General features: G+C 40.3%; 1 protein-coding gene across 7 annotated transcripts in view; it reads left to right on the top strand.

Annotated features, from left to right (window-relative positions):
* CSRNP3 (cysteine and serine rich nuclear protein 3) overlaps positions 1–27,919 on the top strand; it is a 112,981-nt gene that overhangs the window by 61,766 nt on the left and 23,296 nt on the right. For 5 of the 7 annotated variants that reach the window (XR_008235955.1, XM_052792213.1, XM_052792214.1 and 2 more), the window contains exon 3: positions 16,251–16,421. Coding sequence is in view for 6 of the 7 variants with exons in the window: in XM_052792213.1 (XP_052648173.1) it covers positions 16,251–16,421 (171 nt within the window). In the remaining variant the exon portion in view is untranslated. Of the gene's footprint in view, positions 1–1,230; positions 1,628–3,204; positions 3,250–16,250; positions 16,422–27,919 lie in introns of those variants that run through there. The other 2 variants (XM_052792216.1, XM_052792219.1) reach the window with 2 other exon arrangements.

The following is a 27,919-nucleotide window of genomic DNA, read 5'->3' as shown; positions in this document are numbered from 1 at the left end:
GAACAATAAAGAAACGGGGAGTTTTGTCATTGATTTGCATGACGACACAGTAAAGCGCATGAATCTGTGTTCGTCACGCTTGTCCCTTCTTCCATGCAAATCAGTGGCCAAGCTTCCACTGACTTCCATAGGACCAGAATAATGCCAACAATGAAGCAACAAGCTGTCATTTATTCTAATGAGGGAGATCTTGGAGTCAGTAGGTATTTCATTTGTGGAATGTTAATGAGAAAACAGTTTCTTTTTGCCATCTTATATTTTCAAAATGCTATGAATTATTCCAGAGATAATTGACTATTTCATAGAATAGCTGCGTCTTTCCAATGTTAATATTATGGTTACTTATGTGTTCAGTACCAGTTTTCAGGGTGGAGGAGAGATGTTCATTTATCATCACTAGCTGTATGTTAAGAGTTTTAAATTATAATATTTTGGGAATTCACTCTGCAGTAGGAGTTAAGCTATCTCCAAATATTCCAAAATGGATCCCTGATACTGATATTGTATCAGTGAAAAAAATCATTAAATATCTATCTTTTTATGTAAGTGCTTTTGTAATTTTGAATGTAGATATTAACTTACTCCAGTATAAATAGGTAAATATTTAGGTTTTTATTTTAGGTAAATATTTTTATTTTAGGTAAATATTAGGTTTTTAACCAATATGAAATATTACTTAAACTTATAAATCTGTGTTTAAAAAACCCAACAAAACCAAAACCCAACCCAACCCAACCAACCCACCCCCACAAAAAAACCCCAAGCATCACCAACTATTATCAAGAAGAGATTAGACTTCATTGTACTGTATAATTTGTCATTTGGATTTGAAACTAATCCTTGCTCAAATGGCCAATTCTTATTCACCTGAGTAGTCTCAGTGAAACCAGCAAAACTAATTTTATGACCAAAGATTACAGAATAATGCCCTTGACTGATGAGACAAATTTAAATCAAGGGGCTGCTTTTTAGGAACAATTTTTCATTCAGAAGCTCATCCTCTACGTAAAGGATAAACACTGGCAGATTAAGCGTTGGCAAAATATTACCTCTTCAGAATATTAATTTTAGTGTGCACTGTGTGTGGAGCGATGCAGACAATGCACAGGTTTTGCCACTCCCCGCAAGAAAAAATTACTTTTAACAAGTCTCTTGAATTTCTACTTGAACCTGTGTTACGATGGGAGTAATAATAATTAAAAAAAAAAAAAAAGTTGAGGGGATTTCCATAACGGTTGCTGTCTTAATGAGCTAAAGAAGCCTTAGAAATTGTTATTCCTTCCTCATAGTAGACCTCAGCTGATAAAAATATCCATAGCTGGTGAAATCAGTGGCATGCCTGGCTTTCTCAGACAAACTCCCATGTGATCACACAGGCAGCCTCAGTGAGCCTGAAGCTGCTCAGCAAGCAGTAGGTAATGAGTCTTTGTGCAGAGCGAAGCTCTTGTGGCTGAACAATAAAGCATATGGTACCAGCAATAAAACACAGTGCTGGGAAATTTAAGAAGATTCTGCTGGAACTAGGAAGACAGTGAATATGTCAAACGTTATAAAATGATGATCAATCTGGTTTGGTTCCTAATTAATAAAAACAGTGCATGGATTGGAAAAACAGCAATTTGAACAGGTCAGTTGCTTTACAGATTCTTCACACACTTAAGTATTTTAAATATAAGCGGGGTTTTTGCTATTTCCTTATTAGTAGTAAAGCCAGGGGTTTTTTGTATTTTGTAAGGTGGGATTGGAAGGATGCACATCAATGTGATACCAAGCTAAATAAATTGTGTAAGTTCTGTGATCAGATTCATTGTAAAAATGTTTTTACTATTATTCCTATGCGATTCAAACTTCAATTGTGCATGAAAAACTGGATAGCAAGTAAAATTAAATTTATGCTAGATGGATCATTTACCAATATCATAAAATATTTAGTAACAACAATCTATTATTCTGCTACGTATTCAAGACTAATTCTTTCTCAGTAGGACATTTGTGGTGTCTGTGTTTTTGGTTAAAAATAATGTAACATCGGAGCCTAGCTAAGAGTGGACTTACATTTGTTTTCTTCCTCCACATTTTTCGTGGATAATTTTGAAAGTGGTGTTTTGTGTTATTTTTAATGCAGTCGTATGCACACAAGAACGATACTTTATAACCCTCTGCATTTATTTCACTCTAATGTTAATGCAAAATATGTTGTTGTTTTTCAAGCAAGTATTTATTTCTCGTATTAGTTCTTAGTTAATTATACACAGTATTTTATTTTTTGAAAACTGCCCCAAAGATTTCAGTGGCCTGTGTTTGTCTTACAGAGGGTAGACATTTGATTTCTCTGTTGTATCACATCACATCGAAATTAAGGGTGTAAAGTTTTCATCCATAAATCTCTTTATAGCAGTGTTTTTCTCTCTTCTCCAGCACTCAGAAATCATGCACTAGAGGCGCTGGCAATTCCTCAAAGAAACAGATCTGTTGGGTTTTGGAGAGTATTTCAGCAGTAGCGAGATGGAGCCCTGGAAAAGGGATCGGGGAAGTAAAAAAGAAAACGCAGAGAACAGGAAGTCATTTTCCTGCGAACTTGCGATTTCAGTGGAGAAACGTTCTCTGTAAATAGCCCTTCGACTAGCTTCAGGATGCTTATTTTGTTCCCGTGTAACTGGGGCTGGCGGTACCGCCGCAGGCGCGGGGCAGCCGCCGGGGGGCACGGCCGGTCCCCGTGCGGCAGGCGGGGGAGCGGGCGCTGCGCCCCGCTCCTCCAGCCGCGTTCGCCTTACGTTCCCACCGTTTTACTATTGTGTCTGTGCGTCATGCTAATTCACGTGGGTGAGTTGAAACAAGCTGTGCATAAATTAGAGCCATCGCTTCCCCCCCCCCGAACTCCCTGCCCTCCGTAATTAAAAAAAGGGAGGGGGGGGGGAAGGAAAAGGAAGCCCGGGCATAGGCTGCAGAGCCGGGGCGGGATGTGGTGTGGGTCTCCTTGGAAACCGCCGCGGCGGGCTGGCTCTCGCCCCTTTTCGGGCGGGGGGCGGCGGTGCAGGCGGGCGGGCGCTGCCGCCTGCCCTCGGTGGGGGCCCGCGGCCGCGACGCGGGGGGCGGGGGGAGAAGCGAGGGGAGGGGAGGGGGCGCGACCGCCCCTGCGGGCCGCCGTCCCGGAGGGCCGTGCCCGGCATGCCCTGCGGCGGGGGCGGGCCCATGTAAATGAGGGGGCGGGCGTGGCGGGCCTTGTTGGGCGGCTGGCGCTGCCTCCAGGTACGGCGGCGGCGCGGGGGGGGGGGGGGGGGGGGGCGGTGGACGGCGCGGGGCGCGGCGCGGCGCGGCGCGGCGGTTGCGCGGCGCCCCGGCGGAAGTCCTGGGCCGAGGCGGTGTGCGGTAGCGGAGCGCCGGGCTTCGGGCCTTGCGCTTCCCTCGCGGGCTCTCCGGGGAGCGGTGCGGACCCGTGCCTCGGCGGCGGCTGCCGTGGGAAACGAGAATCGCCCTCGCCGATGTCTGCGCGTGGCTCTTCTTCGGGAGGGGGCCGTTCAGCCCACGCTCTTGTCGAATCGGAAATTCGGTGCGTCTCTAAGTGCAAAATCTTCCAGTTGCAAATATCGCTACAGCCTAGGTGAAGGTGCTTTGTTTGCAATGACTGCGTTAAAACAGTTATATGAAAAGTAATCCTCTATCAGAAAACAGATACAGCTTGGCATCTCTCTTGAAAGGCTTGCTCGCGTTTCAGACAATAGATCTGAAAGGATGTGTTAAATAAAGCGTTGGTCTCATCGTGCTTCTCATACACAACTAGCAATTTGTTTAACAGAGAACAGTGGTAAAAGCGTAGTAACACTTGCAGTATTTACCATCGGATTGGATGAGAGACACTGAACGTGTCACTATACGCTAATTTAAGGGGAGAAAATAAAGCAGCATAGAGTCATGCAGTTATCATATAATTACCATATTTGTCTAAAACGAGTGCAGCGGATTTTAAGTTTCGATTTATGAGACAGGTACTTACAGTAAGTACGTACATAGATAACTGTGCACTAAAATAACAATAGGAACATTCCTACGGAACAGCATTCCCACTGTTACAATGGAATCGCGACTTTGAAATACATGTGCCTTTTCCATTTATGCACGCAGAAAAAAAAAAAACCCAAACATTTTTCCTGTGGATCAGGCACTTCATGATCTAAAGCGCTCCCAGTATTAAGTTATTTAAAGAACGTTAAAGAAAAAGATGCAAAGAATTCCTGAAGCAAACAGGTGTTCTGTGTTGCTGCCAAGTTATGGTAATTTTGAAATACACTTCCCCCCTCGCCCAACCCCCCCGCTCTAAACTCTATTGAAACTGTGGTTTATGTAAACATTTTGTCCTGCAATTTGAATGCTGCATGTTGAGCTCCCTTAAGCGTCGTAAGTAGAACCAAATCTTCTTGCATGTATCAAACATTTTGGAAACATGGACATGATTCTGATCTCCTATATTACTGAAGTTCAGTGTTAACTCTACTAGTCTTAATTTACTTCTAGATCTGAGAAGCCCAAGTTTGGCATGTAATGTTTTCATTTGAGCATGCACAATGTTTATTTTGTTCTCATTTGTTTATTGGAAAGAGGAGTTTGCTTTTGTTGAAAAAACACATTGATTTGGACTGATGCAATAGTTGAATAATTAAGTTTAATATTCATTAAAGACATATAAGTCATTGTTTAGGGTACATAATGACAAACGTTTGGAAATTCATTCGAAAGCTTAAACATTTTCCCTGAAATAGTAACAGATGATTCTGCCATCTAAAACTCTTACTTGCTCTTAAAAGGTACTTCTAGTAACTGAACCTTGAAGTGTAGGGTTTTTTTCCCCCTGAACAAGCAGATGGAAGGTCAGGCTGAAGCGAGACACTGTCATCTATTGCAAGATTGGTAAAGCTGTCTGAAAGATAAATTTACATGTAGTCTGTCAGTATCTGTCTTTGTCCTTGCTCTGAACTGGTTATGATGCTGAGAAAAACTGGATTATAAACATGCCATTCCCTCAGTAAAACACCACCAAACACCATTACATCTTTAAAGTGTTGATGCAGTTTGAAGTCCTACTGGTCAGTTTTGATCACTGTTCCTTCATTGCTCTTTTGTAGGTTTTTTTGACCCTGAAAAAGGGATTGAATGTAGATAAAAGACAGATATGACTCATCTACAAATGCACACAAGCCAGAAATATTTACTAGGTTAAAACAGCTCTGGGATAAATAGCCTGGCTTTAATTTTTCCATCTCGCTGCAAATATGGATACAGTATTCTAATGAAACCTGTGATAAATGGGACTTGTGAATGATTGCTAACAAAAAAAAAAATAATCTGGAAAATCGTGGTTTTTTTCCTCTTTCAGATTTACATACAATTCTCTCCAGCAGCTCCCTTTTCTCTAATCTTATCCCCCACCCTCCAAAAAACTTTGCATTTTTAGGACCTCTGCTTCAGTTCTCCATTACTTCGTATCTTTTTTTCCCACGATGAAATGGGGAAAATGGGAAAAGGAACATAAGTGTGTATCACCATAAAGATTTGGTGGAAAATCCGCTTAATATGCAAGTTGTCTAAAAGCAAAATTAGGGGTAAAAGGAAGAGGAGCTGCTTGAGTTTTTCAGGTTTTTGTATGCTTAAATGCAAAAATGTAAGCAGGGATTAAAACTTAACATCAAAATGGATTTGGCCACCTGCATTTAGGCTTTCTCTTGAAAAGATAGATGGCTTTTGGTTATTACTTCATAAATCATTTCATGAAATATTTAACTTGATGTGCTGATTCAGTTTGGGGCTAGTTAGGATCCTGCTCTTTCATAAGCAATAGGGATTTGCATATTTATTTTATTGTCTAGTGTGAAGTAGGAAATACGGGCTACGTGGTATGGAGCCTGACCCTCATCAGTCTTTCTGAGGGATGTGGGCAGGAACTAGAACATTATTTACTGTTTGTAGCTTCACCATCCTGTGTAGTCCTTGGATTTTGATGAGGAAATGTAATCAAGTGATACTGTTACGTAGGGTGAGGCTGCAGAGTAAATAAGCCTCCGTGGTAATTGTAGCTTTCATTAGCATGCTGCCCCTTCGAGGGTAGCAGAGGAATTTGGGGTCGTGTTACATTTATTTATTTCATACTGGTAAATCACTTCTGTGCATGCCTATAAATAAGCCATGTTTTTCATCTGTGCCGCAAATCAGGATAAATTGGTCTGTGTTGAGCTCTGTGCTGCCGCAGCTATTCTGGTGTGAGTGCCTCAGCTAGCTGGTCCAAAGCTGGCCCGGGGATCTGTAGATAAAGGTGCCGTCTGCTTAAAGCAGCAGCAGGAACTGCTGGGGTGTTTCTGCAACCGCTGTCGGCCGTCGCACACCCACGCGAGCTGTGGAAGGAAAGGCTGACAGACCGGCACTGGGGCTTGTGTCTCCCTGGCTGGGGGTCTTGGCTGGGGGAAGAGGGCTGCTTCTTCACACCCATCTCCCTGGGCTGCCTGTGAGGGGGGGCCAGGGCTCCGCCGGTGCCTGTGGGCATTTCCCACCTGAGGAGCAGCTGGCTGGTACTTCTGGGAGGATGAAATAGGCTGACATGGCAGTGGTTCGGGAGGAGGGTGGGGTTTTTTTGAACAGGGATCTGAATTTGGTAATGAACTTCTCACTGATTTAAAATCTGTTCTTTATTGTAATTGAACAAAGTCTCCTTTTAATGCAGCATGAATATGTTAAAAAAGTAAGCTGTATTACAGATGTTTTCAGTTGTAGTTCCTAAGCAACAGCCATCTCTAGTAAATGCCATTTGTGTGGGGGTGAAACGGTAAGCAAAAAAAAATGTTGAAAGCCACAAAATGTATTTATTCATTGTTTTTAGGGTGAACAAATGATAGCAGTGCTTACTTCCAACATGAACTGTGACAGCTGACCAGACTATGCTCAAGCAAACGTTTTTGTCTTCAAGTATTTTATTGGGGGGGGAGGGAAACCCCATGACTCTGGGGGGACTTGGAGTGCTTGCAGCGCTGCCATTGTTTTGCTCTCTTGTAGTACCAAAGTCTTTATTGAACCATTCACTTTCAGAGTAGCTCAAGGTTTAACTTTGTAGCTTTCAATTAAGTCAGTCAGTTGTTTACCATTATGCCCTCCTCACCCACTCTTATTTCTAAACAAACATCTTTTAAAAAATAAAATGGAAAAGTGAAAATTACAGAGTTCATCTCGGCTCCCCTGGAAAAGACAGAATAATCAGAGATTTGATAAAGCAAAATATCATAAAATATATCAAACAAAAAAACCCCCTCGGGTTGAAAGTGTAAGCCACATACCTTCACAGCAGTGCTTTTCAGGAGAGTGTAGGGCAGATAATTAATTTTGTCCCAGCAGAGTCCACCGGCTGAGATGTCGGTGAATGGTCATAAGGTGCTTACAAGTCAGGCAATGCTATGGGAATGGGCTAGCTGCTTAGTTTCTATTCATCACTGTCTTGGTGACAAGAGTGCCTTGGGAATTGGATGGGTACGTACTTATTAGACCTGCAGCTCTTCTCTGTCAGCCTTCTGGAAGAGTTTTCAGCTTTGAATTATAAAGTGAACTGAGAGGGATTTTTTTGACATGTTTATTGTGATGCCAAGTCACTACAGCCATAAACTCCAGACTTCCTTTAGTATTACAAAAAAGTGAAGACAGTTAACGTTCAATTTTATAACACAATCGGGATTTAATTTTAGGTCAGTCTAACTGTGGTCTGTAGCTTTACACATTCATGTTGTGATAACACCATATACCCTTCGTGTCGACTATACAAAGCTACACATGCACAAGTGAGTAAGGATCTATGTGTAATTTTTGCTGGCCAAAAGTATGAAGTTACTATTGGAAAGAATGCCTGTAATTGAATATGCGCTTTAAAAATCCTACCTTTTTGAGGTTGTCAGTTATTGAAATTACTGAGAAGACTACTGGCTTATAGAGAAATGTTTTAGTTTGTTGGTTACGCATGTTTTATCTCTTCATAAAAATCAACCATCTCATTCTGTGATGCTGTAGTCACTAAATTGGGGAATTTGAAATCTTAGCGTAGGTGATCTTTTTGACTGATTTTTTTAAGGAAATTAGGCTTATGCAGTTACACTTTCCCTATGACTATCATATTGTTCGATATGTCTGTCGTATTTTCCTTATTAGTTTTTTTGAACCTGTTACCTCATTTCAGCTGAGCTTGAAAGAGAAGTAGTAGATCTTCAAGTATTGTGGAAATGGGTGGTGAGACAGAAAAGAGAGAGACTGTTTGTTCACACCAGTGAAAAAACCCTGCACTATGACTAAATCCCTGATTATCAAAGTAGCTACATAGGGGAATGCTTAAACACCGTGACCCTGGGGAAGAGCGTCAGTGGACCAAACCCTCTACTGTGCCTCAGGTAATCCATACTGAATAGGCAAATCCATAAAGAATCGAGTTCTCTTGGTTTCTCAGAATTTATTTTTTTTTTTGTAAACTTGAAACTAAATTCTGCTTGTATTTTCTAGCTGGTAACTGAGTAGCTTATTATTATCTTGTGCTGTTCTTAGAAGGTGAATTGTCAACACTCTACATATGTGTCTGTGGCATCTTATCAGTTGTTGTATAAATTCACTATTTCGTGCATTCAGTAATTTGTTGTGCATGTTACAGGGGTGGGGGGGTGTGAATTTCCCCCATCAGTGTTTAGTGTTGAAATAATATTATTGCTAAAAATCTCCAGGGTTTTTTAAATAAACGTACTGGTTTTCGTGGTTGAATAGACACACCATGTATGGTGAAAAGTTAAAAAGCAAATAATAGAAACAAATATTAATTTTACATCTTTTGTTTTTAAGTGTCATTTTTTGTTGGCCTGAATGCTTACTTTGGACTGTCTTGGGTGTGCATTAAACCTGCAGATTGTAACATTATATGTTGGTTGTGCATTGTTCTTGATTTAGATAGAAAGCTTGAATTATTACAGCCATAAAGCTATTTTTGAGATAGTAGTTTCAAAACATCACAGCCTTCCAGTAGATATTAATAATTTATACTTTCCAGTACCAGTAGTTTTATTGACTCTATTCTCCAGGGAGAAAGATGCACTTAAACATCTTTTTACTAATTTTGGCTTCACTTGAGGCCAAGCCTTGAATGAAGCCATGATTTTACTCCCATGACATGGAGCTATATTCATTTCATTGGTGGCAATTGAATGTTAGCTCCTGCTGGCCAAAATTGTTTATGTTTATAGGGGCCTGTTTCATACACTTTCCCTCAAATATTTCTGCTAAAAAGCTACAGAGTAACCTCTTCAAGACCTATTTAGGGCTACCAGGATGCTAGTCTGTCACTAAGTTGCTACTAATAGCTGTGTCAAATATTTTTTTGGTGTCTTAAACATGCACATAGTCCTGTGAGGGTATTAGAGATTTGGGTTAATGATGTTCTTTCTAATTTTAACATTTATTACAAAGATAAAAACAAGGTGTTATGGGAGATTTTTATGCTTTTGGTGTTTAAAAAAGGAGAAAAGAAAATGGAAAAAATAAAAAGCCCATCAACCCCAAATCTTCTGATTGGTTGCTTGTAAGTTGTCAGGTGCAAAGAACCAAGCTCATATCATAAGATGTAAATGACTTGTTAGTGAAGTTGGAAGAACACGATCTGACTACTGTAGTATCAGGGGCTCCGCACCAGTTTCCGTGTTCTCCCTCACTGAAAACCTAGAGGCTCCTGGAGCTCCTAGATCTGTGCCAGCGCTTGCATAGGGATAGGAGAAGGTATTCCAGCAGCTGTGCCTTTTCTTGGGTGGATGTGACAAGACAAAGGCATCGGGCTGGACAAAATCATCTGCCAAGCTGGAATTTGAACGCTGAATTAAGGAGAGGGAAGTTGAAACAGCCTCCATCAGGGAACGTGCTGAGCATGCCTATTGTATAACGCTGCAGCAATACTAAAACGCAAATGGCTGCTGGCTGTGCACAGGCAGTTCTTTAATATCTCAGGATTTGGTGCGTAATAGGCCAAGACCATTTTTCTTGCTACCTATGCGATGAATTCTTATTAACAATATTTGTTAAGGCATATTAAACATCTACATTAAACATTTATACATAATTAAATTTTACCAGTGTATGACAGAAGAAAGCTGATGTTAAAGAGCAACAAAATTTGCAGAGCTAAGCAATGGATAATTGGCAAATAGCATAATTTTTGGCATCATATGACCCTTTACTGTGTGTTTATTTTGATAACTAAAGCAATGTATATTTACACTTCAGAGATGCCTGTTGAAGCTAAGAATATATTTCACAAGAGTACTGCAAATGGTCTAACTGTATTAGGGCAGCATTCTGCTTCACAAATTAGTTCTGCTGAGAAGCTGGGTGTATTAGTACAACTGATCTACTTCTGCTTATTATGCTGGCTTGTTCAAAAGCTGAGCTAATGCAAATCCTTAGCTGTATATTCAGATATGTAGCATAGAGGAGTACCTGCTGCATGGTAACACTCAACTTCGAGGACACCCATATTTTTTTGTATCTGTTTTGTTTACCTTCTCCTTTATAACTGGCCTCCAGTGATGGTGACAGTGCATGGCTTTGCTGTTTCATTTGTATTTCTCTTAAACAGTGAAGGAAACTTGAAACTCGGTATTTTTGGCTCAGAGTCCAGCTTCTGTAGGAAATTAATTTTTTTATAACCTTCTACTTCAAACCCTTCTCATCTGTTTTCCTCTCTCCAGTTTTACCTCTTCCATTGTGCTGTTATTCAGTCCATATTGTCATTCTCAAAACCTGACTAATTTAGGCAAATTTTCATGTGTTTAGGCACATCTTTGACATTTGAGAGATGTCTCCACTAAAAATTTCAAGTCTTTCCCTTGAAGTTCTTGGGAGTGAGAGTGCCTTTCAACCACTGTAGTTGCAAGATTTTTTTTTAATAATCATTATTTTTTACCACAGGTAGAACAGTTTATCTTTTTTCACTTTTTAAATATTTTTGCCAAGTTTAAACATATATGAAGGTACGTATGAAACTTGCAAAGGGCAAAAAGTGAGAAAATAAGAGCAAGCTTTTCATGTTCCCCTTTCCAGAAGAACGTATTTAGAGGTCAGAATAGCCAGCATAATTGATTCCTGCCAGAGGCAGTATGAATTTATATCTTTACCCTTGACTTGACTTTTAGCCTATATTTATTTAGCCATTTAAATTGTCGTAGCCATTTCTTTTGGCCATCCCCTTGGCAGTCTCATTGTTGACACTTTCACTTCACTTCCTCCGCATTTGAAGGCATAATGACTGGAAATATTTTTGAAAGAAAGCGCATAGGCTACAACTAAATACTGTGTCACTCTAATTCCAAGTGTTAATGCTTTCTCAGTTAAAGCAAGCCTTGTGTAGTATAAGGTATATTTTCTCATAGGGCAGTTCTGACTAAGTATTTAAATTGTAATCTTGAGATCACATTAGTTGTGATATGCAAACTTAATGTTTTAAAGATGTAATGAAGGGTGTTAAGAGAGCTGAATTGATTTTAAGGTGGCCAGAAGGTAAATTAAAGGAATCCAATTGCCTTTTATTGAAGGGGAGAGGGCTTAATGTTCAGAAAAAGAATTTTGAAAATGAACAGGCCAATCTATCATTCCCCCAGAGATCCTGTTATTTAATACATCTGCTTTGTTTTTCAAACATTTCCTTTTCAAGTGTTTTAGAATTGATCAGAATCCCATTGTGTTTGAAGACAAGGCAAAAGTACGGTGCCAGCAGAGCTCGTTTACTGGTGCATAGGTCCAGTAACATACTGTAGGGAGGACCGTATCTTTCCTAGCAGTGTCGAGATGACTGTAAAATACCTTGTCCTTCCAACGACTCTCTTTGAGCAGAAATACTTTTTTTTCTTGTGGTAAGGATAGGCTGTGGTCATTGAGGACTGCAGGTCTTTTGCTTCTGAGTAAGGTTTCAGGATTAGTCCTGAAGTGATGTCCCCTTAATGAAATAAGAAGCAAGGCAATTAGAGGTTAGGTGCCTGAGAGTTAAATGTTTTAATCCCCAGTGTCTGGGCGGTTACCCTTCAGCATGGACCCACAGCTCAGCTGTTTGCTATCAAAGCTCCCTATGCTCCATGGTCACAGTCCAGTGGCTGCTCCTGAAAGCAGGTGCGTAAAACCTTCTCTTTCAAGAACAGAGCATAGGTCGCTTTTCCTCTTAAAACATCTTTCTTGTAAAGATCTGCTGCTGAATGGGTGTCCTGTAATTTACACAGTAGTTCAGCGGCTAAGGAACTCACCAGGATGCTGGAGAGCTGAATCTGTTCTTCAGTAATTGCTGCCTCTAAGTTCTAGCTTAGCAGAGAGCACCCTAGTCCTTTGCTTAGGTGGAGACCATTTCACTGTATAGAAAATAATGCCAAGATTCATAGTCCAAAGAGAGCGTGCACAAGTAGCATGACAAGTGCTGTACTGTATTTACCGGCCTTTGGGTACATAAACAGTCACTCATGGGTTTGGGCCTGGCCCAACCTTTCTGTCCCTGTTCCTTCTCGATGTGCTCTGCACTCATACTCTGTTTCCCTTTTGTTCCTAGACACCTTGCTTGGAAGAACACCAAGTTTCAGGCTCCCAGGGAGACCTGGACATGAAGTTCTTCAGGGATCTCAAATCTATGTAACTTCTCAGTATGCGCAGAAGCAGCCTTTATGCTAGGGGAACTTCAAAGTGAGACCCCGAAAAAGCTCACATGCCTTTGAAGAAGACAGTTTGGTGACAGATGGGCAGAGGAAGGGGGTTTTGATCTGAGGACTGGTCAAAGACAAGGGCATTGGAGCCATTTAAAAGTTACTGGTTTCTCAATGGAAAGCAGCTATTTCTCAGTGGACAGGCAGTAATCAACCATTTGTATGCCCCTGTGCCCTTGCAGGGGGTAGGCTGAGCAGGTGTAATTGCAAGGTGGCAAGGTGTACCTGTCGGGGTTGCGCATCACTCCCACTGCTTTTGTTTTCTGGCCCTAGGGAATCTGGCAGCAGTTCCCAGAGCAGACTCAAGACTGCTGTGTCAGGGACCAGTGCGCCCTGTATGTTACTCTCAAGAGCTGGATACCTTCTGATGGGAATCCATGTCTTGTTCGGGGAATCATTAACTCAGAATTGGGAAGAATCTCTTTCAATAGTAACTGAGTGCACAAGTGTTTTCAGACCCGCACAGGTTTTTGCTCACTTCCTCTTCCTTGTTCTGGCTGATGAACACTTTAGTTACCACATTAAAAGTGGAATAGTGTCAGCAAGAGGCTGTGCTGCCTTGGGGAGTTCCCCAGAGGCAGGCTGTTGAGGGCTGCACAGCTGTGAGATTGAGAGCATAGGCAGTAACGTGCCGGGTGCTTTCCAGCAACTGCAGCAGTCGGCCAGACTCCTCAGCTTTGGGATGAGTAACTCCATGCTGCAGTTCTATTTGCCTCTCCACTGCCATTCCTTCCCTGCACACTCCCCCAAGTATAAAGGCCTTTCCTAATTCTGTACAGGATCAGCAGATGCACTGCACCTCCCTTGTAATATAATCGCTATTGGCGACTGAAATGGAAATATCACTATAAAACAGCAAGAAGACCTCGGTGACCTCTCTTCAGCCATTTCCACTTTTTGGGGAGTACCTGTATTTGTGGAGTTCTATCTAGTACAGCATGCTGCTAGACACTGGGGTGTTTATGCTGCTGCTTACTGTCCAAAATACCGTAAAGACTGAAACTGCTGTGATTTTGAAGGATCCATGGCTACAGTTTCAGGAGATGTGTTTTGTTGTGGGTTTTTCCCCCCAATAAACTAATACGAAACTTCTTGTCTCAGGAGAGCAAGTCGAATTTATAAGAGGCTGTGTATGTCGTATAGCAACATTTCAGCCTTATGCTTAGGGGAAATTGACTGCAAGGATGAGGAAGCAGAGCCTTGTATCTGCAGTGGTTGTGGCTGGATTTCTCATCCCATTGCTTTCCGCTGAAGCGTTAAATACTGACTACTGCTGGAGACAAGATATTAAACTTGGTGCAATCATGTATGTGCTTCTCGGAGCTTTTGCTTCATAATAGGGGAATGAACTCCCTTATTATAAAACTTCTGTTCTAGTCCTTGTAATTAAATAATATCATGAAAATGTTGTATAATGCCTCCACAGTTTCTAGCTTTGACTTACACAGGCAAGTTTAAACCTGCCCATAACTCCTTCCTGGTGCGCTTAGGAGCTGGCAGACAATGTAAAATGCTTCGTCAGCAAAGCAGAACAAATAATTAGAACTAACTTTCTGTTGCACTGAGATGAAACCATGATATTCTTGCCACCTCAGTCCCTGGATTTCCTATAGACAGACTTCAGCGTTTGCTGAATTATGATCTTGAATTAGTCCTACAGACTCTGTAACCTGGCGAGCCCATCAATTTTTAATTTTTTTTTTTTTTTTTTTTTTTTTTTGTAGCTCTCGGCTTCTTATACCCACCCTTATCCTGCTCTAGCTTCATATCAGGACAAAAGTTGGTTGCAAACCTCTCCATGCTGTCGCTTTGTTTTTTCCAGGAAGGAAACTGGTGTTGGGGCTTGGATGGAGTGATAGGATGCATAGGAGACATTGAAACTACTTGGTACTAGACCAAGTGTGAGCAAAGATACCAGAGGATCTACTGAAGTGCTGTGCTTACAGGGTCAGAACATAACAGCTACATCACTGAGACTATCTCTATATTAATTAAAAAGATAAAAACAGATGCAGGCTAAGGAAGTGTTTTCTGGCTTCTGCTGCCAAGTGGCAGGGTGTGGTTCTTGTCCACAGCGGGTAAGCTGTCAGCCCTCTGCCAAAACCCGGGTGCCCTCATCCAGCCTGCCTGCTGGGAATGGTTCTGGCACCTGCTTCATCCTGTGTTATCCAGGAGAGCGCAAGGTGGCCTGGGCCAAAACTCTGAAATGTGCTAATTGTTAAACAGTATGGCCAGTACTGGAGTCTCTGCCTTAACCTTGTCTTCTTTACTAGTAGTCATTTAACCCAGCATATGCTAGCTTCCTGACAGATTTATTGTTTTTTTTAAACATATAACCATAGAAATCTTGGTTGGAAGTGGGCTCTGGAGGTTATCTAGTCCAATTTCCTGGATGGAGCAGAGTGCAGCTGGCTTGGAATTAATGAGTCCTAAAGGTAGCTGTGGGGATTTAAAAAGTTCTGTTTCAGTGAGGAATGTAAATTTCTCTTTTTTTTTTTTTTCTTGCTTTCAGTTTGGGGATTTGGCAGAACCCTGTGGTAAGCCCGTAGTGCTAGGTTGTGTGTCCTCCTCAGCAAGCCTAGCATGTCATCAATCCTAGGCAAACTTTTTGCCTGGATAAGTATCAGCAGGGCTTGCCTCTGCAGTGCTGCGGGTGGCGTGGTGGCAGCTGCGTGTCCTCTCAGCAGGCTCCAGCTGTTCTTGATCTCGCCTCAGTTAGTTAAGGGTACACTTTCTCCTTAATTATGTGCAATTCATGTTATATTTCTACCTCTGCTGCTAAATTTCTGCTTGAATACTTAGCTTTATAAACTTCTACTCAACCTCAGGAATGTATTAGGCATCTCATTTCTTAATGTGGGAAGGAGAGACTTTGGGAGGCAATTGGTGTCTCTGACTGGAGTGGGGAATTTCTGAATTCCAGGCATTTATTGAGCACTAAATTGGTACATGGTCTTTGTGACTTCATTGTCTTTTATCTGTCCATAATGTTGGAATTTCTCAGATGGATTTCTTATAGGGGTGATGTGAACACTGATTAGGTCACATATATTTGGCAATGGGAACTGTAGTGTTCCGGATGATTTCTTCTTGGTTAATTTCATCCCTGACTGTGAACATTCCTTCCACCTGTGGCAGCCAAGGGGGACACCAGGTGAGGGTGTTTGAAGAGAAACTCCCATTTTTCCCTTGTTTGAAATTTCACAACATAACCTAGAAATCAGGGATGCTCTTGACATCAAAATGGGGAAAATACTCCCTAAAAGCAATCTGTTACACATTGTTCTAGCAAAATAACCATCTCCTTACACGTCGAGTATGACTTATGATGTTTTTTTTCTTTCCTATGGCTTCACTGTCTCCTAATTAATTGTATCTAATTTCATACTAAATGGTTATTCAAGACTAGAAGTGACAACTTATTGGTACCTCTAAGTAAAAATTACTTTGGAGGTTGTGACTGCATACTCTGCAGTTGGATGTTTCAGTGCCTCGTTGCCTCTGTTCCTGTTACAGGTGCATGTGACAGCATTGCAGCGATGAGTGGAATTTTAAAGAGGAAGTTTGAAGAAGTTGATGGCTCCTCACCTTGTTCCTCTGTGCGGGAATCAGATGATGACATTTCTAGCAGTGAAAGTGCTGACAGTGGTGATAGTGTCAATCCATCAACTTCTAATCATTTTACCCGTAAGTACTAAAGTTGTGTATCTAAAGAATTCTTCCTGTTCCTCAAAACAAAATAAATTTTGTGGCTAGATAAACATGATGATTTTAAATGGAACAGATGATAAAATGGACTCTCTGTGGTGTTCAGTTTGTGACTTGGTCAAAACGACTTAGCAAGCTTGCATCCTTTAGCCTTCTTGTTAACTATATAAAACTATTTGTCACTGTAAAAATTTGAAGTCACTTTGAAGCCCCTACCTATTTACTATTTGAATTATGTGGCTGTTTGTAGTTAACCCTGGGAGCTGTGCTTAAGGTATTTCCAACAGGTACTGTAGGGAAGGTGCTTTAGGTAAGTTTGTTTTCCTTAGTTAAGTGTAGTGCAGCTGTCAGCTATACGTGGTATTGTATTGGTGAGAGTTCTCCTCCAAAGCAAATAATAAGCTTTCTTTTATTTGGAATTGAGCAACATTTTGTATGGGACACATTATTGCAGTAGTTTCTGTTCTTCATGTAGGGGAGGGTGTCTCTGTACTAGGCAATGGTTTTGTGTACAGGTAAGAATTTGGTTTTAAGTTAGTAAAGCTACATGTGCAGCATGTATATCTAGGAAGAATAAATTTACAGTTTATATTTGTAGTTATGGTATTTGTTTTAGGTGGTTATACTGTTTTAACAGTGAACTGCATGTTTTAAAAAGCAGGGGTTTGCCTCCTTCAACTCTGTTGCATACAGATCTTCCCGCTGGAGTTAGTGGCTGTAAAGCTGTTTTCTTAAGACTGTGGGCCAGGGAGTAGGTGAGGCTCCTCATCACTGCCTGTACAAAATGTGATCCTTATAACTATGTGGTTTAGATTGTGGCTAGAAATCATGTTGGTACTATGTGATACGAATGTTCTCATAACCGATTCATCTACCAAATGCTGCTGTGCAGTTTGAGCTAGGATTTGGATGTGAGGGTCCGAATCTTCATTGCTCTAGTATGGAACACTCCTGTGCAAAGGGTTACACAGGCACAACTTTTCAAATGTGTTCACATGTAACTATCTTGTTGGTATGTTACATTTAAGATGCAGTACTAGTAGAGGACCTATTTTATTGAAATGCCACAAAGGAGTAAGTGACCCAGTAAATCTCTTTGGTAATATTAAGAAATAGCTTGGTGACAATATTATCTGCATGCTGATCTTTTAACTTTTGCATCTGTTTAAGGACTTAGATGATTATTCATCATAGACTGAAAGCAGTCCTTTTACATCAGTCATTGCCACCCACATAGAAGACAGCAATTTTATTGTGTATACACAGATAATACAAAGAAGGCTCGTAATTCAGGGGAGAAACGTGGAAGCTGTAATACATGCATGTAACAATAAGTTTTGGCTGTAGATGACACAATAAATAATTTAGGTTTGAATAAAATCTGTAAGGGAAACTGCAGCATTTCAGTGTTATGATTAATGATCCGTATAACTGAGATATTTGTGGCCAGAGTAATAAATGTTTATCTGTGCACACACTCGCACACACACACATACATAGAAATTGTACATACAATTTTTTTTTTTAAAATACATCTATATATCGGTTGGCGATCTGGAAGTAGAGTAAATTGTTTGCATGTGAATTGATACTACTTTTTAATAAGTATTGTCTTTAATATAAATGCAGCGACCTATATTCCAAGAAATCAATTCAGAATAATCCCAGTATTATGTAGGGCTGGTTTGGGAAGAAAAGAATTGAACAGGTGGCCTTGGTGCAACATTTGAATAGGCAAATCTCAAGGTCCTCAAGGAAAAGACTTTTGGTGACTAGTTTCTATGCCACTGGAACGTGGCATCTTTCAGTGTCTCACATTCTGCTTTGCTCTTACTGTAATGCAGCGTACTTTCAGGAGCTTGATAAAGGTGATAATTTTTTATTGGTAAGAAAATAGAGGATGTTGGTGCTCAGATGAAGCATAGAATGGAAAGGTGGTTTTATCCCTACCTAATTACTTGCATCTTGCATCCAGACTCTCTTCCAGTGTGCATCATTATTTTGTAACTTTACCGAGGACGCTCCATCTTACACCTGATGGGGAAATCAGATTTTGTTAATTTACTGTTAAAATGCTGCAAGTGAGATATTGCACCTTCTTCTTCTTTCTTAATATTAAAGCATATCAGTTATATGTTTACACAATCAACATCTACCAATTGAGCAGTGTTAGAAAAATCACTTAGCTAGCCTTAGGCGTATCTGCTATATATAAGAGCAACTCTGCACTAAAAAGCTGAGTCTTAGTGATGATGTATGATAGTAAAAGCTAATGTGTTTGCAATAAAAATTAATCATGTTTATATTTAAAATAAAAGGAGTAAAGATAGTTGACAAATGCTGAAAGATGTTTTTAACTTGATAAATGACTACCTCTAGAAAAAAGGTTTTTTGTTGAGATTGGATTTTTATTTTGTTTTATTCTTCTCACATTTTCTTGAGTCTTCAGGTGCTTTGATTCTGGAAAGAATGTTTTAATTGGACAATTGGTGAAATTCTTATATGCACAGGATTTGTTTTCCTTTTGGTTTGTATTGGTTGACATCAGTTGTGTGCGTGATGCTGGATGCTCTTCAGGGCAGGAGCACTTTTCTTTGTATGTACTTTTTTTTTTTTTAAACTTCTAGATTTTTTTAAACAGTATTACTTGAAAAGGCATATTTTGAGTTCTAGGTAGTGATAAAAAATGAACTGATCCTACTGAAGTACTTGGCCCTGTCTTGTCAAAGCAGAATATGTGGAAATTGCCCATGTTCCTATCTCGTGAGTACAGGTGTCTTACACAGCTAAGTGATGCTCACTTGAAAACTACATGCAGATGTGTTGTACAATAATGAAACTGTTAACAGTGTATGTTGAAATGTGTTTTGTTCACTTCTCAAACACATTCATCTCGCAGAATGAAAGATAAGAGCTTTCCTATGTTGAATATTTGAATCCATACTTTTAAGGACATGTGGAAAGGAGTTGTTCTGTGGGACTTTTTCAGTAAACAGACTGAAAAGAGCCTGTGCAGAAGAAAGGCTGGCCAGATTCCTTGCCTCTGTTACGTGCCTGAGTACCTCCTTGGTGGAGGTTATCTTTCTAAGCCATTTCATGACACTTTGTGCCCTTTTCTTTTCTCTTCTGTGAGACACTTTCAGATCCAGTGTATGGTCTTCCTTCTGGTCTGTTTTCATGTAAGTAAATCTGAAGTTCAGTATAAACTCTCTTTTACTGACAGGAAATATGGGGGTTTTGGGTGACCTGTAGTCAACACCAAGATCTGTATGTTAGTTCTTTAACTGAGCTTTTAAAAAAAGCCTCATGTGGCCCTCTAAGTCTTATTTTTTCTTTCTAATTGACCTGACAGAGATTATTTTTTAATCTCTTGTAGCTACAACTCTTTCAGTGCTTCAGCAAGCAGGCAGTTTGCATATAAATCTATCTAGAATAGCTGATGCATCTCAGTATTTACACAACCCTTGAAACAACATGTATTGGGTCAGATAAACAGGAACCTTTCAGCTATCCTGCTCCATTACCCTTAAGGTCAGTTTAACCTGCCAGCTAAATGAGGCACACAGCTGCTGTGGATCATTCAGGTGGGGCAAAACCACCAGAAGATAGCTTTGATCCCAGCAATTAACCCTGTAGTGTGATGGCAGAAAATACATGACTGAGATGTCCCTAAGTGCTATCCGTTGTGACTACTACACAGGGAGAAGTACAGAGTTTCTTTAACAATATAGCCATTTAAACAAATCAAGACAGCAACAACAACAAAATCCCTAGCCTAAGTTACAGATGTCTTTTCCTGAGTCAGGAAATGAAATTGCAGTTCATAAAGCATAGACAACTGTTACCAGGTTCATAACCAAAAAATAAATAAATGTAGTATTTTCTTGGTCAGGTGTATGTGTATATATATCTGCACATTTTTAAATCTCTTATCAAATGGTGATGGAATGCCTTCATTACCACTGGCAGATAGAATCCCTACCGTCTTTTTTACTTTCTTTTTTCAGTCTATTGAGGTCATTCCAGTTTGATTCAGCAGGCCATTAGTCACACCACGGATTTACCTTAATGGATGCCAAAGCATATTACTAACCAGTCCACGTACCTGTCCCATTTCACGGCCCTTCCTCCATATCAGAAAGAGGGATGTTCATCTTCCAGTAGCAGTCCAAGCATGCATTGGCATTATTAGTCAGGACTAAGAGCATTTGTTCCCCTTTTTCCTTAGAGGCACATGGAATACAGGGCAGGAGCACACCCAATGTCATTTCAGCTCCTTTAAATTGCCCTGTTGAGCTAGGGCACCGCGCTGCTGTGTTTCATCAGCTCCACAGCAAATTGTCTTTGGAATTGCCGTTCAGGATGTCAGTAAAATGCCCTGACAGTTCCTGTGATTGTGGGTGCTGAGGGATGCTGGGTTCCACGGCAGCTCAGGTGTGGGGGATTCTTCCTGCCTTGTGGAGGTACCTGCCCCTAAATGCTTGATCTATTTTTCTGATGAAGAAAAATATCCCAATTTAAGTTGCAGAATTGCATGCAATTGAAAGACGTGGGAAGACCTCATCAAGTCCTGTCTTTTGCAGATTGGTGCTGATAAAAAATCCCCATACCACATTAAACACAGATGCATCTCTTAAGAAAAACACTTAGAGGAGCTGCTGCTTTCCTCTGCCGTTTCAGCTTCAGTGTAGTGTAGCTGAAACTTTCAGAGTAATGCCTTTATTGCAGAGGCTCTTCTTCTTCACTTGCAGAGGCAGGTGAAATATCCAGCACCAGCTCATCTGATAAGGGGATCTTCACCAAAAGGAGGTAGAACCATCGCAGAGTCTAGCTGATAGCCTCCATCAACTATCTGTATCTTGCCATTAACATTATCACTGTCATTAGCAAGGTTATCCTGCAGCCAGCCATAGGTCCTGTTATTCTGCTAATTAAGGTACTATCTTTAAGAGTATTGGATGCCTTAGGTTCATTACAAATGTGGCTGGTCAGTAAGGGTTCTGAGAAAACCCTTTGGTCTCTAAATGCTCTTGCTGTCTCTTCATTTTACCGTTAAAGATAATGACGAATTTGAAAATAAAAATACATCGCCATTGCACTTCTTTCAGTATGCCCTTAAAGTACTTTTTGAGTATTCTAGAGGTGCTAACATATTGAGATTGCCTCATCTATGTGGCCATGCAGGATTTGGAAGAAGGTATCAAATCTTTGGGAGGGTCTGGCTTCTCTTAAATTATCTTTATGTGAAGGATAAAGTTTTATTTGGTGTAAGGTCAATAGCACAAGGCATTACCTGAGCTTTGAGCTTAAGCTGCATTTTTAATTGCTGGTTAATGATAAAATCTAAATGAGTTAGAAGTGGTGATGCTGGCTTATTATGGGAAAACGCTTAGAAGGTGTAGCTAAATGAAGGCGTTCTTTTTTCAGGATATCTTGCAATTATTTATATTGCCTGCAACCAGGCTTGCTTGGAATTTCCTTGTTAATGAGGAATACATTCTTACCCTTATTTGTTGACTCACATTACGAAATGCAAACAGACTGAGAGATTCTTGGTTTTGATTTTAAAGTAAGTTGGCTCACCTGGGCAGTAAAAAACAAGAAATGCAAAGAAATTCAGTGAAATGTAGTGCAATGTCTTTGCTCAAATACTCATACAGAATGACAGAGCAGGGTTTGCCATGACAGGATCTTGCTTGCTGTCTTTCATCTGGAATATCGACTATTGTAGAGAGAGTTTTTAAAAAAATGTAAAGAAGGGTTAGGAGGCAGGCTCCCTCTGGTTTTTAGAAGGATTTGTGCAACTAATTCTATATTTTTGAAAAGTTCTCTCCTATAAATTAATGCATTTCATATACTATACAAACAGGGGCACAGGTTTTTCCTTACATGATGGTTTTGTTGGCTTTGATAACATATAAACAAATTTTTTTTTTGTTGAAGATGTTCATGACAGATACGCAAAATATTTTTGCAAATGCAAAGTCACGGACAGCTGAATGAGTAGTTGTATTTGTATCAAATGGCTGTTCACAGAAGTCACCCATAAGATGGGACAAAGGATTGCCTGTAGTGTCTTAAGAGAGTTCAGCAAATACAATTGTTATGCATGGGTGTTCCTGCAAGGATCCATGGTAGCGTCTTTCCTCATCACACTGGTCAAAGCTGGGGCCAAGGTCAGAAATAATCATCTACAAAACAGCAGCTGGCATTTAGAGTAAATGGTGAGGCACAGAGCAGTTAGCTGTCTCTACTTCTTCCCGCAGGCTGATGATATTTGCAGAATGGAGAAACTGGACTAGTATGATGAATGTCACAGAAAAGCGTTCTGGAGATAGAGGCTGCTGAGGAAGTAAACTTAAAGCTTTCACTGAAATTTTAGCAGTAAAAATCCAGCTTTTAGCATGCATCCCAAGAATTTAACATTTTGTGAGATTTCAGACAAAATTCTGACAGGTAAAATGCTTAGCTAAAGTACAAATGAAAAACCTCTCCTATTCATGTCAAATTTGTCTGTGAGCTAGTATTTTTCAAAAACCTTTTCATGTGACATAAATAAATCTAGCATTAGGCAAGCATTCCCATCGAGCCCTTTCTGTGAGGTGAATTTAGCTTTGGCTTTACCCAAGAGGAAGGTACCAGAAGGATGGAGCAGTGAAATGCTACCAAGGTAGGTGTTGCTGTTCCACAGCTTTGTCCCTGTCCTGTCCAATTTGCACTACTCAGTTTACGCCTTTCTGAGTATGCAGTTCCCTTCAAGACTTGCAGGTTCAAATTAATTTTAGAAAATACCCCCCTGCCCTGAAGCTCACGTTTCTTTGGGAGAGTATATTGTATGTCACAGCATTTCCTCTTGGTGTGGATTTCCAGCATGTAGGAAAAGTGTTTCATCATTAAGGGTTTAAAGTTTGTAAATCTAGTGTATGGAGACTCCTAGAAAAATATCTTTTGGGAGGCAGTGGGGTAGAAAGTGAGGTAGGAGGCAGAGGTAGAAGCAGTTTCTGGAATATAATCTTTTCCCAAGTTCCTGTTTTCTATGAAGATTGCAAAGCGAGCAGGTTTTCATAAGGGGTGTTCTGACCTGGATTACCGTGATGGATTAGGCTTTGCTGTTCTGTGGTGTTAGACTTGATGAAACACTGCGTGGGAAAGTCACGGAGCAGGTGGAGAATGGTGTTAATCCTTCCTGCCATAGTGGTTTATGTGGCACTAAGAGTATGTAAAAAGCAGACAAATGGGTAGTAGAATATAAGAAAAGCAGCATTTCCTCTGGTCTAAGATAGAGCTTTAATCCAAAAGGCTGCTTCATACATGTTTTTTCCAGCCTTTTGAAATTTTCATGTGCCTAGGATATTTCTGCGCTGGTGACAATGAATTGCTTTTCCCTCATTGATGCAAGAGTGCTAGTAATCTGCCGGGTAGCCATATGGTTCACATTTATTTTAATGTGTCTTTGACATCAGGAGAATAGCTGAGACAGCAGAAGAAAGTGCTTATGTCTTGGAGTTCAGCCAAAACTGAGATCATTTATGTTTCGTAATCAAAGAACTACCACTTTTCTCAGTAAAAAATGTTTGAAAAACATGATGGGCTTAAAATGTCATTCCTATCAGGATTTTGTAAAATTAGGAAGCAGGCTTTGCATTTCATAGACGAATATAGCAGCAGCAGGATTTCTTCCCAGGTAGGGGGGGTTGGATTCTGATTTGGCTGCTAAATGCACAGAAGGAAATGCTCTGTCGTTCACAGGTTTCACACTGCTGTAGCTCCACTGCCCAGAGAGGAGAATGAGGATGTTCAAAGGCGATCAAAAAGTGCAGCTGTATAGTCCATTATATGTATGCAAGAGTAATTCAGGAAAACTTTGTTTCAGTCTGCCAGCACATCATTACTGTTGCTTACCTATTTCATCAGTTATAATTTATTCATATACAAATGAGACTTGGATGATTCTCATAAGGGGACACTGAACTGCTAGTGTAAATGTTGATTTTTCCCCTTTGGAAAATTACTTTTCTTGGGATTTGGGAGTTGAATGGGCCTATGATGACATCTGTTACCAAGACATAAGAAATATGTTATGAATAACTATGATAAAACCTGAATTTTTCAAATGTGGAAAGAGTTGCAGGGTTTGTAGCTTTCATTTTTCACAAATTCACAAATAGATAAATACGGCTATTCTCAGGGGAGAGAGCAGAAAACACAGCTTGAGGTGGAGAAGTAAGGGGCACCAGAAGTAGCTTCTGAACTTTATACCAGCTGTGGGAGGAGGCAGTGGCTGGGGATGTTGGGTGCAGATGGCACCGGCCATTGTCTTCCCCCTACGCGCCTCTGGGCTGGGGTCTTCCTAGCTTGGTTGGTTCCCGTGGGTGGGAAGGGCTAGCAGATAAACAGCTCACCCCCATGTGCAGAGGTCAGTAGGAATCTCCTCTGCTTCTAGCTTTCCAGTCCCGTGCTTTGAAAATACCCTGGTGTGGGGTAGGGAGAGGAAATAAGGGCGCACAAATTCAGAAATTAGACAGCTGCCGATACATAGCTTTGAATAAGCTGTGGAAAGTGAGCTAGTAATAAAATTCTTAGTCTCCCAGTAATACATAAAATGAAGAACAAACTTTATTTGCAATACAGAAGGTATGCAAAAAAAATCTTATAATTATGATCCTGTTGGTAGGAATAAGGTGATGGCAACCGTTATTTGAAACTAACTTAGCAGCAGGACTTGGTGCTTTTCTTCCATATAACTACAATGCTAAGGAGACAGTCTCTAACCATAGTGTTCTAGTTACATTAAAATACATTACAAAAATATTGACACTGATTTGTTACAAATCTGTATTGCTACATCTTTCTTCACCCTTGTCTAGTTGCACATTCCTCTAGACATATGTTTAAACTTTTCTGCCATAGAAAATGCTTTATTCCATTTTATTAACTGTTGATGAACAAAGGCCTTTTTTGTTTTCCAACCTCACGTGACTTGAATGGCTCTCATTTTTCTTACCTTCTTCACTGAGGAGTCTTTCTCCAAACCCAGAAAGTATTTCCTCACTTGCTATGTTTGTTTGGTGACAGAATTCCAGCACAGATCAATGCTTTGTACAACATAATTTAGCCAGGATAAATCTGATAGGGAGGTTTTATTGTCAAGCCACTATTTGTAATATTTGTCCTTCTCCCATTAATTGTCATCGTGACAGAGATCTGTGCGATGCAGCAGCCTAAGCAAGAAAGAACAGCAGCCATGGCAGCTATTTTACAGAACAGTTTTATTTTTTAAGGCTACTGTTATTTCCATGATAGCTGTATTTTATTTTTTTTTACATTGATACTTTCTTCAGTTCTGACTTGTACTTTTATTTTTAGAGTATCTTTGAAAAATGAATTAGTGGGGCCTCCTGTTTCATGCAGACATACGGGACACACCACGTTCGGAAAAATCCATTTAATGCACTTGATCAAGTACCTATAAGCTTAGAAAGAAATCTGAGGAACACTTGTCTTTCTTGTAAACATCTTGTATGCCATTACTGTTAGCCACTGGGCGATAAAAATTGTACTTTTTGTTTTGATAGGTAAAATGTTACCAATTTAAATTGCAACCATTTTAATAAAAATGATGGTAATAAAAGTTATGACTTAGTGTCCCAGTGTAGGAGATGGTCCTCAACTATGTGTATAATTTACTACCTATGGGAACACCCAGAATGATGTTCCTGTGTTTATTCTATTTTTAATCTTTTGACAGTTGATCTTCCCATGTCTTGTAAACCACAGGTTGGGTAAGACAGCCTTAGAGTCAAACCTTGATCTGTCAGGAGGGGTCCTGGGGTGGGGGGCTGGTCGTGTAGAAAAAGGTTGTCTTGAGTTAGACAAAGTTTGTTTCATCTCAGTGTGCAGCCTTATGACTAAATTGCTGAAATCTCAATTTCTTGAATGACTGCCAAACAATCATCTATTCTGTACTAGTCAATGACTGAAAAGGGACCTTACTGAAATATTGAAAAGTGAAGGGCTATAATAAAAAAAACTTGATACGTAGCGTTCAGGCATTGTGCTATTCTGCAGGTCTCTGGCTTGCCATGCGGACGTTGTTAAATTTTGGAAACCATAGAGATTCCTTGTGTGTTCAATAGCCAGAGAAGTGCATAAGCCGGGAATTGTGTGTAAAGAGAAATGGCAGAAATATCATATGTGGTCATGAAATAAATTATAACTGCTGTGGATAAAGAGAATTTGCTGTGAGGGAGAGAAGTTAATAACTGAGGAAAAGATGAATAAATGCATCCTACTGTGCATGTGTGTGGGCACATCATGAACAAAAATAGCAAAAATAGTAAACACAAAGAGCAGGTTGTGTTTCCAGGATGGGTTAACCATGTTTGGGTTAAACAATTTTTTTGCTATTCAAAGTTTTCCTTTAATTCTTTTGGCCTCACCTTTAGGAATTTTGTTTACAGACAATTGCCGGTTTTGCCATAAACGGTCTGTGGCACAGATGACCTGTGCTGTGGCTGTTAGCTTGGGTTGAGCGCTGCACGGATGGGACTGTGCTGCGTCCAGATACAGCCCTGAATCTGCAGCAGCTGCTTTTGCATGGCAAGGAGCTGCTAAGGCTACAGGACCTGACTTGAGTCCCTGAGGAGGCAGGCCAGTTGCCAGCAGGTTAACTTGAGCTCTGTTCTGCTAAACCCAGAAACTGAGCCACTCAAATATCAAATGCCAAAACCCAAAATTTTGGCAGTTGATATTATTTCAGATGAGGAATTCTGACAGTCCTGTTTGAAGACATCTATGTCTGAAGACCTTGTTCAGATCTAGTGACCTTTCCTGAGAGAGAGTTCTGTAGCGGTAATTATGTGCTTAACAGTATCATCCTTCCCTCTGATAATTGATACATTTTATGCATTACAGTACTTATGCATCTGTCAAAAATACTTAATTCCATGTAGTCTTGAAACATGGAACTAAATATTATATTAATTGTTTAAATACATGAGAATGGAGTATTTTTTTCCTTCCATGCAATATATCAGACTTGTAGTATATAAATGTGTTAAAGATCACGTGTGATCCACAGGGCAGTTTTAGGTGATGATGAATATTCCTATTCCCTCTGGCATCCTCGCTCGCCATGAACTGCTAGACCCAAGATGGTGGTGTTCATTTTCAAGAACCACCTTCTAGTTCCTGTTGACAGTGTGTGTCCAGCAGCTGCTAAAAACCCACATCTCTGCCCAGCAGACTGCCTGGAGTCAGTATCACCCTTTTTGCGCAGAACAGATGATAAGTGGCATCCACTGATATCACTTGTTACACAGGCAGATGGAATGTAAATACTTTTTTGAGACTGGCCAAGCAAGGAAGCCGTTACTAGATCTCTTCTGGAAACGTGTGGTATTTACACTCTCCGTGGATAAATTTTCAGGTTACAAGCTTTTGCTTCCCTGCAAAACCTTTGAAACTGACTCCAGAGA

Source organism: Harpia harpyja, chromosome 7 (genome assembly GCF_026419915.1).
Source record: "Harpia harpyja isolate bHarHar1 chromosome 7, bHarHar1 primary haplotype, whole genome shotgun sequence".
Classification (NCBI taxonomy): domain Eukaryota; kingdom Metazoa; phylum Chordata; class Aves; order Accipitriformes; family Accipitridae; genus Harpia; species Harpia harpyja.
The sequence above is the reverse complement of the archived record's forward strand: the minus strand, read 5'-3'. Positions and strand labels throughout refer to the sequence as shown.